Source organism: Macrosteles quadrilineatus, unplaced genomic scaffold (assembly GCF_028750875.1).
Source record: "Macrosteles quadrilineatus isolate MER2022 unplaced genomic scaffold, UCM_ALF_1.0 Scaffold_6__1_contigs__length_79288215, whole genome shotgun sequence".
In the NCBI taxonomy this organism is placed as follows: Eukaryota; Metazoa; Arthropoda; class Insecta; order Hemiptera; family Cicadellidae; genus Macrosteles; species Macrosteles quadrilineatus.
The window spans coordinates 4,399,860-4,410,560 of NW_026542599.1; the positions used below are offsets into that span (position 1 = coordinate 4,399,860).

At 34.8% G+C, this 10,701-nt stretch overlaps 1 protein-coding gene across 1 annotated transcript; it reads left to right on the forward strand.

Moving 5' to 3' along the window:
• Positions 1-7,058: 7,058 nt before the first annotated feature.
• LOC128996544 (uncharacterized) lies at positions 7,059-9,449 on the forward strand. The gene is made up of 4 exons (XM_054421934.1): positions 7,059-7,064; positions 7,395-8,016; positions 8,464-8,541; positions 9,034-9,449. Exons 1-4 carry the CDS (start codon positions 7,059-7,061, stop codon positions 9,447-9,449), a joined length of 1,122 nt encoding a protein of 373 aa, XP_054277909.1.
• The last annotated feature ends 1,252 nt before the right edge of the window (positions 9,450-10,701 follow it).

Below are 10,701 nucleotides of genomic sequence, written 5' to 3' on the forward strand. Positions count from 1 at the left end.
ACATAGGCAGCTATGTTGAACGGATAGCCTAGGGTTCACTACGATACTCGGACAGAATACGATTGAATCGATCTATCGAGAGTCTGCAATTTCACTATCGATATTGAATTGTGTACACTATCGATATTGGAAAATCGGATTCGAGTTTGTTGTTGGATCTGAGTCTGTGAGTATTGAGTTTTCAATTTCAATCGGACTCAAATCATCTACTCAATCCACCTCTACAACCTAACTGTACAATTTGTTTTTCAGGATTTGTTTTGCCGACAGTGTCATTTGGAGGCTTCTGATTGACTATAATGAAGGTTTACTAATTGAAAAATTAGTTCTGTTCATAAAATAAAATAATAAATGCCTCAAATCCAATTTTATAGTTTTTTAATTATAAAATTAAACTATCATAGCCTAACCAAACTCACCAGACTTGCTGATAATGAAAAATCAAATTAAGGTTTAATAAAAAAAATATATTTCTGTTCATAAAATAAAACTATAAATGGCTCAAATTCAATTTTAATTATAAAATTAAACTGTCATAACCTAACCAAACTTGTTGATAATGAAAAAATCCAAGACAAAAAATTAGTGATACGGGTAGGATTCGAACCCGGCACCTTCTGCTTATCAGCCCGGCACTCTATCCACTACACCACCGAGGCCTGTTATGGTCCTCAAAATATGAAAAGAAGTGCATAATAATACCAAATGTTTAATAAGGTGTATAATAATTCTAAACAAAATAATACAACCCCATTGTTGGTTTTGAATTTTAATTTTTAATTGCTGTAACAGTTGTAGTTCAAGTTAAAAGCCTTTAGCACCATCTGTTCAATTCATATACAGTAGAACCTCGATAACAAGTCAACCTTGATAACAAGGGTAATTTTCAAATCCCCTTGGAATTATTTTACCCCTAATCATATGTTATTGCAAACCTCGATAAGAAGTCAACCTTGATAACAAGTCTTATTTTATAGTCCTTAAAAGTCTTGTTATCAAGGTTCTACTGTAAATTATAGCCTATACCATAGATAAAACATACTCCCTTAAGACTTGTGCTGCTTAGTTTAGTCTATGCCTATACACATATACAGGGGTGCCCATCCCCCCCTAGACTCATGACGCACCCCCCCCCCCAATTGAGCAACAGCCCCCCCCCCCACCATAAATGATGTACACAACAAATGAGAAACATTATTCCCCCGCCCAGCACTATTATTTGTAAAACTATAAAAGAAGTTTTATATTTTTTTTAGATATTTAAAATTCAAACCCAGTTAATCTATATAAATAAAGTTATAGTTTTGTCTGTACACTGCTCAGAATTATACATATTTTGGGTTATTTATGTTCTATACATTGAAGACGTTGAAACATGTCTTATCTCAATTTATGTCCGTCTGTCACGGCTCAGAAGGCATTTTATGCAGCCTACTCTAAAGAAAACTAAAGTACCGATTACGATTCTAATGGTTTAATTGTATCCACAGGATTGGCGAGAGAGTCCTTATAGCCATTAAAATATGGCCTCTCTATTTTGGAAATAAAATAACGGACGATCAAAAACACAATTTTGTGTGATTTTTCTAGTTTATTTTCTCCATGTTTACTACATACGTCATTAATTAATGAAATACTAATAATCTGTTAAGAGAACACGTCATATATGATATTACGAAAAGCTGTTTTGATAAAGATTCCTTTTCCTAGCTGAACTGATATGTTTACATAAATGTTGTTTACGAATACTGTGTAGGCCCTAACCATTTCCGATCACGTTTGTAACCATTTCCGATCACGTTTGTAAGCAAATCCAAAACCAAGTGATATTAATAACCGTGTGGCTTTGGCTTACACAACGGGTTTCATTTATCACGGGTACTAATATGTAACTGTAAATTAAATTAAATAACTAGCCATCATGTTTTTGCTATAAGTTATTGTTGTTAATTACTACATTATTGTTGTTAATTACTATATTATTGTTATTGTTATTTGTTTTGTTGCCTATGTCTAAGTGTCAAAAGTTCACAGTTGTTATTTAATATTACATTTATTATTTAATATTATTATTTATTTATTATTATTTGTTATTTAATATTATTTTGTTATCTTGAACTGTACAATGTATCTTTAGTACCACATCAAACAAAATGGAATGTCCGTTGAAATAAAATAAAATAAAACCATCCAGGTCGGGAACCGCGGAGATTTTGTGTGTATCAAGTTGTACTTGAATTTTGATTACAGGGAAAAGACCGTGATTTAGTGTTGTACAGGACTGGAAAACTTATCTTTCTATATAAATAAAATTAGAGTTTTATAAGTCACCTCAATTTAAGGAATTTTTTATTGCCAGAATATCCATATAGCGTTCGTAACCTCTGCTTAACGAATTGTCAGCGTCTTTTCTCGATATAACGATCCCCTCTCCCTCCCTTTAGAAACATCACAGCTCCTTTGATGAAAATGAAATGGAAACAACGCTTGCGCCAACAATCGTCTGCTCCGTTTTACACTTCTGTCTGCTGTGCGCTATGTTACAACAGATTTGAGATACAACTTGATACAACAGCTGGGGAATGAATGATGACGATATAATCATAAATAAATCATAATGCTTAGTAAACTGTGATTGAGTGATTAGTAACCATGGTAACTTTAGTAAGGTTGTGATTGGCCGATGAGTAGGCCTAAATATGGCGACTTGTTGAATTCGTGTATGAATTGAAGAGAAACCAATTAAAGAACAGAAGAACAAAGAAAAAGAATAACGAGATTGTTCTCGTTACATTCTTTTTTAAGAGTGTTTTAATTATCTCTAAATATAATTTTACACTTTTTTATTACTTATCTATCAATTCCTATGCTGTGATACAGCACCTATCGGTAGCCTATCTGTCTATCACGAGCAGTACCTTATAACACTTTCTAAAGGATCCTTTAATATTTACGTTATTTATAGCAATGCAATGTTTGGCTAGTGATTAGTTGAGTTTGAGTTAGCTACAGTTTTAAACGTTGCCGTTTGTACAACTGAAACAAGATAAATTATTAGAAATTTACAATAATAATGTTATTGCACAATAATAATGATTGTGCAATATTGAATTTCGTTTATAAAAAAGCAAATCGTGACGTTAATGGCTGTTTACAGCGTTTTAATGAGTTTGTCATCTGTTTTTATACTATATTGGATTAACCGTATTTTTCATTACCCCCCCCCCCTCACCCTATTAACTCAGGTAATCGAGTATCTACACAATATTGTAAAGTATTGTAGCCTATGCTACTTGATTGTATTTTAAACGAGCTTTATGTCAACAAAGCTTTCTGTGCTAAGTCGCGGTGTAGCTGGACGTGTCTGTACCACGCGTTATCTTTTATCTACCACAGCAGTTGAGCCATCCCGAGCTCCCTCTAGATCTCACGTCTTGCTAATCTTAAATAATAACTTTCTACACGAATCCTAAACTATCCTAAAATCCTATTTTAACTAATTTAATTCAATAATATAACTATTGTCATTAATTAATCCACTTTCTATCTGGTGACTGTGTAATATATTTTTGATTGTCGTCACGTTGAACACTGTTGCAATTAGCTTTAGCCACCCCCCCCATTTGAATTTTTTGAGCCCCCCCCCCAAAAATTTCAATGACGCAGTCTGCGTCACAGCCCCCCCTTGTGGGCACCCCTGACATATAATTCAAAGTCAAAATAATCCAATTATGATGAAATTTGTTACAAACGTGTAAAACAACGTTTGTTGTAGCGTTCCGTTAGCATAATCGGACTATGAGCAGGGGTAAAAATGCTGGGGTTTCCTATGTTTGACCTTTTAAAAACTTCAAACATCTTTGTAAATAATTCATTATTGTTAAAAAAAATTTATCAAAAAACATGAAAATAACTTGTAATTTTGAAGTAGATTATTAGGTAAACTTGTTTGTTCTATTTTGGCTTGTTTGTGGATATTTGACTTTAATTTTAATTTTTTGTACAATTCAATACCAATCTAAGTACATTTTACCGAGAACACACTTTACCTTCCCTGTATCTTATAACGCTATATCAGCAAACATAAATATTTTAAAACAAGAGAACAAATCTTACATTGAAATGGGTGATGAGTATACTACACTTTTCAGTACCTACCGAGCTTACAAGGCAATTCAATATTTTTTAAAGATTTTATTGATGGAAAGACTTATTTCAAATAATTATATTCCCACTTGGTGTGAACAATTTAAGTTTTGTTGACTGATAGGCCTACTATGATTAGTGTACTTTATAATCAAGCTTCAACTTTGTACTTGACTGTGTGGTAATTTATAATAGAATATATATAAAAGATAAATAAAATAAATAATTAAGATGTTTTTGTAAATAATTTAAATTATATATAGTTAACACAAAACGATAAGAGAGTATTTTAGTATTTGTTTTGATAAAAGAAGTAAAATATCAATAGGGTTATCCCAATCGAGAGGGCTCTCAATTAATTATTTAGTTTTTATTATTATATAAAATAGTTTTTCTATCATTTGTGTTCACTTATTTACATTGAGGACAAGAACACAAGAATGCAATACAAGAATACAAGAGTACTTTATTTTACAATTTTTAAGATTGAAAAAGGCATCAATACAATATGTTATCGATTAAAAATCTTTGTTGATTGGAGTAGTTGCGGTAGAAAGATGATTTAACTTGTAACGTAGTCACTCTAGTTGCTGCCAAGACAAATATTCATCAATGCTGTAGAAAGGTCTAAGTAACAGCACCTGTGATGTTCCTTCTTCAGTCTTCTAGAACAGAGAATGTTTACATGTTATTAAAATAAGGAGGCTCGTGTAGGATGAATGAACAATTCTCCTCGGCTAGACTGCAATGTTAAAACTTTAAAGTGTCTATTTGGGTTGAATGGAGCATGTTCTCGAGAAATTAACATTTGCAGACAAACTAATGCTAAAATTCATTGAACATCCACAACATTTTATTCACTTGTATTTTAGTACGAGTTAGATAGCAGTTTTCTAAACTAACATAATTTAATTAAAATGTCCCTTTTGACCAGATTTATTTCTACCTCAAATCATGGTTCTCTCAGTAATTAACAGATCAACTTCACTTTTTTTATGAACAAAGACAGCTTATGGTTTACAAAAAATATAACCCATACCTATTTTAAAATCAAGACTAATGCAGGTTTTTTTAGCAATAGCAATGGTTTATCTGTATTAGGCTTAAGCCTAATTTTGATTTTAAATAGTGCCGCAGATGCTTTTATTTATGATCACATTACCTTAATCAAATACCTATATTTGCATGAAATTGGTTAAAGCTTATATGCCTATTCTACCAATGTTGCTGTCCCGTTATATTTTATCTTCCAACTAAATTAATTCTCAATTTTTTCCCACATTAAAATACTATAATGCAGTGGGCGGTTCCAAGGGGTGGAGGGCTGTAGGAGCAAGAGCCCTCCCCATTAGAAACTGACTCTGGAAATATAAGTTTAAACATAAATTTTGTCATAAATAGGTGACAGAAGTTTTGGAACACAGTCCGAGACGTAAAAACAGTTTTAAAAATAGCAGATTTTCCTAAGGTCAACCCCTGAAACCCCCTCCTAGTGTTAATCACCCCTGTTAGCCCTTCACAACGTTCTAATCTAGAACCACCACTAATATGACAACCCTACATGGGATCAGAGGCTGTATAGAAAATGTTACTACTATAAATTAACAATTTAAACAAATAAATGTCTTACCTGTTCACCGCTGGATTTATTTATTACGTAATAGAGAGATCTGTGACCACACTCCAATGCATTTTACGAATGTTGGTTAAAGGTACGCAAACTTGAAATCTGACTAGGCCTAGAGTCGGTTGATTAGGGTATGAACCTGCAAAAACATTAAAAAGCTTATAGTTAATCAATTTTAAAACATCAATCTACAATTCCAAAGAGAATAGCTAAGATATTATCGATGGAATAACTTATTACATAATATAGCCTAAACTATCGAATAAACTTAAAATATAAATATAGTAAGTTTAATCAATAGCCTATTTAAGTTATGTAGGCCTATAAGTTATTAAATAACTTCTTGATCAGCATTGTACGTGTTATTAAATTTACGGAAAGTAAATAAAAGAAACGTCTTATAACACTTAAAACATATATTTACGCTTATCCCCTGCTAAAGGCTAATACCACCGCGGATGCACCTAGACTGCTAGCCCCAGTGGTGATGAAGCAACGGTATTGGCAAGGGTGACTCTGTTACTTCCCCGTAGTGCAGGGGGGGAAACGCCTTTTCGGTGGGCTTAGCACTGATAAGGTAGGCGAAATCAGAGAACCCGAACCCGGTCCTCCAAGGGCATGTGGGGGTTGAGCGTCGGGCCAACAACTCACCTCGGAAAACCACCAAGTTACGAAAAACCAACACCATGCCTCGGACACAGGACGGATTACACGGAATGAACTTCGGCTACCCTTTAGGACTTTGAGACTTGGTACGTGGAATGTCAGAACACTAGCAGCGCCTGGAGCCATAGACATTCTATCAGAAGAATTAAATAAATATGAGATGGATCTAGTGGCCCTGCAAGAAACAAGATGGCCATTGGCAGGAAAGCTAAATACCAAAGATTACATTGTTTACTATAGTGGCAATGAAGATGGAAGTTACCAAAGAGGAGTAGGTTTTGCTGTAAGCAGGAAGATTGAGAGTGCTGTGATATATTTTGAAGCCAAAGATGAAAGATTATGTATTATTAGGATTAAAGGTAAATTTAAGAATATATCTGTAATGTGTGTTTACGCGCCTACGGAAGATGCGGAAGATGATATTAAGGATGATTTTTATGAAATGGTGGAGGAAGAATATAGGAAACTTCCAAGTTATGATACTAAGATAATGATGGGTGATTTTAACGCAAAAATTGGCAAAGAGCAAATATGGAAAAATGTTGCAGGATCACATAGCCTTCATTCAAACAGCAATGATAATGGAGTGAGACTTTTGAGTCTCTCGGTAGCCATAAGCATGAAGGTAATGAGTACATCTTTTCCAAGAAAAGACATACACAAAGTCACATGGACATCACCAAATGGAAAAACTAACAACCAAATAGATCATGTTCTAATAGATCTCAGACATTCTAGTCATATTACCAATGTACGTAGCATAAGGAACGCAGAATGTGGGTCAGACCACTACCTTATTCTAGTCAATCTACGACAGAGAATTAAGATAGAGAAACTAACAAAACAGAAAACTGCAACAAATATTAATTTTGAAAAGTTAAGAGAAGAAAGAGTAAGGAAAGAGTTTCAGCTTAAACTGTCTAACCGTTTCCAAGCATTAAATAACCTTGATCAGGAAGACTCAGAGGTAAATAGAATTGAGAAGGTTTGGAAGAACATCAAAGAGACCCTGCAAGACTGTGCAAAAGAAGTTTGTGGGAAAAGGGAAAGGAAAAACAAAAAACCATGGTTCGACGAAGAATGTAAAGCTAATGTCTTACAAAGGAAAAAAGCAAAAGAAGTCTGGCTCAATAAGAAACAAGAAAGAGATAGAGAAAACTACACAAAAATCTCAAGAGAGACAGTAAAGGTACTTCGGAGGAAAAAAAGAGAATGGGTAAACCAAATCTTAGAGAAAGCTGAACAAGACAGGACAGCAAACAACAGTAGAGACTTCTACCGATCAATAAGATTTTTTAGGAAGGGATACAGTCCAATGCCATATGGGATTAAAAACAAATCAGGACAACTGGTGGTGCAGAACAAAGAAGGACTACAAGTATGGCAGGAACATTTTAAAGATCTTTTGAATGTAAGACAGTCTGAACAAGAAGAAGAAGAGGAGGAAGTGTACCAGAATGTAGATCCAATTGTACCATACCCAACAATTCAAGAAGTAAAAACGTCCATCAAGGAATTAAAAAATAATAAAGCCCCAGGGGAGGACTCTATCCCATCGGAAGTAATCAAAGCAGGAGGCACAGAACTGGCAAGGGAGATCCACAAACTGATCATTGATATTTGGGACAACGAATTGATTCCGAATGAATGGAAGGAAGCAGTTATCATTCCCATTCACAAGAAAGGAGACAAAAAAGAATGCACCAATTACAGAGGAATTTCCCTCCTTAACTGCACCTATAAAGTATTATCAAAGATTTTACAAAAAAGACTAGAGAAGTATACATCAAATATCATAGGAGACCATCAAGCCGGCTTCACAAGAGGAAGATCAACCACGGATCAAATTTTTATATTGAAAGAGGCAATTGCAAAATATTATGAATTCAACAAATCCTTTCTCTGCCTTTTCATTGACTTCTCCAAAGCATACGACTCGATCACTAGGGGAAAACTCTGGAAAGTAATGGAAAAGTATGGAATACCTAAAAAGTTAATAAATCTATCAAAGTCAACTGTTTCAGGATCTAAATGCAAGGTTAAAGTCAATGGAGAATTCTCAGAGGATTTTGATATAAATACTGGTGTGAGACAAGGAGATGGTTTGTCCCCATTGTTATTCAACCTAGCTCTGGAAGACTCTCTACAAGAATTACAAAAGCTAGAAGCTGGAATTACTATGGGAACCAACATTAATATCCTGGCATTTGCAGATGATGTGGCACTTGTGGCCAAAAACGAAGAAGAACTAAAAGTTATGGTCTCAAAACTCATAAACCACACTAAAAAAGTTGGCTTAAATATCAATGTAGACAAAACCAAGATAATGGAATGTGGAAGAGCTATCCAATTAAATAATAAGAATCATGTAGAAATAGAAGGACACAAATTTTATAAAGTAAACAATTTCTCTTACCTAGGAGTAATGCTGACAGATAATAATGAGGAAGACTCTGAAATTCAGCAAAGATTAAATGCAGCTCATAAAAGTTTATCGGCATGCCACAAATTGTTGAGTTCTCGCCTACTCTCACAGAAAACTAAAATCCGTATATACAAAACTATAATAAGACCAGTATTACTATATGGCTCAGAGAATTGGGTGATAAGCAAGAGAACTGAGAAACGACTTATAGTGTTCGAAAACAAGATTCTAAGGAAAATCTTTGGACCAACCTTTGAAAACGGAGAATGGAGAGTTAAGCACAACAGGGAGTTGAGAGAGTTGTACAGGGACCCAGATATTGTGGCTGAGGTGAGAAGTAGGAGATTGAGATGGGCAGGCCATGTGTTAAGAAAGGAAGAGGGATCCTTAGTGAGAAACGCCCTAAACAACAATCCCGAGGGTAGAAGACCTCCTGGAAGGCCCAAGTTGAGGTGGAGAGATCAAGTGAGAAGAGATCTGAGAAGAATGGGAAGAAGAGAGGATGAAGCAATGGATCGTGCAGTCTGGAGGCAGTGTGTTGGCGAGGCAAAGTACCTCCTTGGGTACCAAGAGCCACGGCAGTAAGTAAGTAAGTATTTACGCTTATACTGTTACTCACAAGACGGTAAATATACAAAAACGATGGTAAGTGGTGATCGATTTCGATTGGACACTCCAATCATCATCAGACCCAATAGGCGAATGACGTGGGTCTGACTCATTCGCCTATTGGGTCTGATGATGATTGGAGTGTCCAATCGAAATCGATCACCACTTACCATCGTTTTTGTATATTTACCGTCTTGTGAGTAACAGTATAAGCGTAAATATATGTTTTAAGTGTTATAAGACGTTTCTTTTATTTACTTTCCGTATAAGTTATTGAATTTCAATATTGATTTGATGTTAACTTATGAGGATTCTCAAGTAGATTATCGCCATTGACTATAATATATAAGTTAGGCACTACCTAGGTAACTTGTATGTAGTAGGTATATATAACTTAGTCAATATTATCGCCCACCAATCTATAACAGTGTGCTGTATCTTTAAAATTAACTTACCGGTAACTTAGGTTAAGTAGCTAACAAAACTTACAAAAAAGGATACGATTACAAATTGAGGTCCAAGTGTAAATTTATTTGTTTAAAAACAATTACTAGATATAGCATACTTATCAACTCTTGTGTGTATACAATTTACTTACAGTAGGCCTTGTTTGTAATTATCTAAAACTAACGTACCGGTAACTTGAACTAAGCCAAAGCGAAATCTTAGGGTAGGCCTACTTTGGTATTATCCGGAGACCAATTATTTTAGAGAAATTTTTTACTGGAGAGTCCAAAAATAACTACATAGGCTACTGTAATAGGAAAAAACCTGCTTTAATTGACTGACTGTCCAAATTTGACATGATTACAATTAGCGGCCTTTGAGTTCTGTCTCCCAGAAAAAAAGGCAGCGATGTTGGCGAGGATTGAGTTGAATGCGTCGCTGCCGCTATACTCCGCCAAGTAGGTATGCAGCACGCTGCGGCGGTCATGATAAGTTGGATTATCATGAATATGTTTATAAAACTTTCCTTGTTTCGTTATGAATTGAACTATACCAAATGAGTCTTACTTTTGCCCGCCAAATACCCCAGATACAGGTGGTAACAAGTGATGAATGCTCCGGTCAATGACCTGGCTAAGTACTTGAGGGGATATGGCGTGCAAAAGTAATTTATGACTCATCTGGTATTGTAAGATTCATATAGAAATTAGGAAAGTCCTGCAAACAAACATATTTGTGAAAACCAAACCTAACATAAGTAACTGCGCTGTGTAAGGGTGGC

Excerpts from the sequence above, each read along its gene's own strand:
- LOC128996544 (XM_054421934.1), top strand. Across the intron at positions 8,017-8,463 it reads GGAAGTAATCAAAGCAGGAG|GATCTAAATGCAAGGTTAAA; the intron begins GCACAGAACTGG and ends CAACTGTTTCAG. Across the intron at positions 8,542-9,033 it reads TGGTGTGAGACAAGGAGATG|AGAATTGGGTGATAAGCAAG; the intron begins GTTTGTCCCCAT and ends TATATGGCTCAG.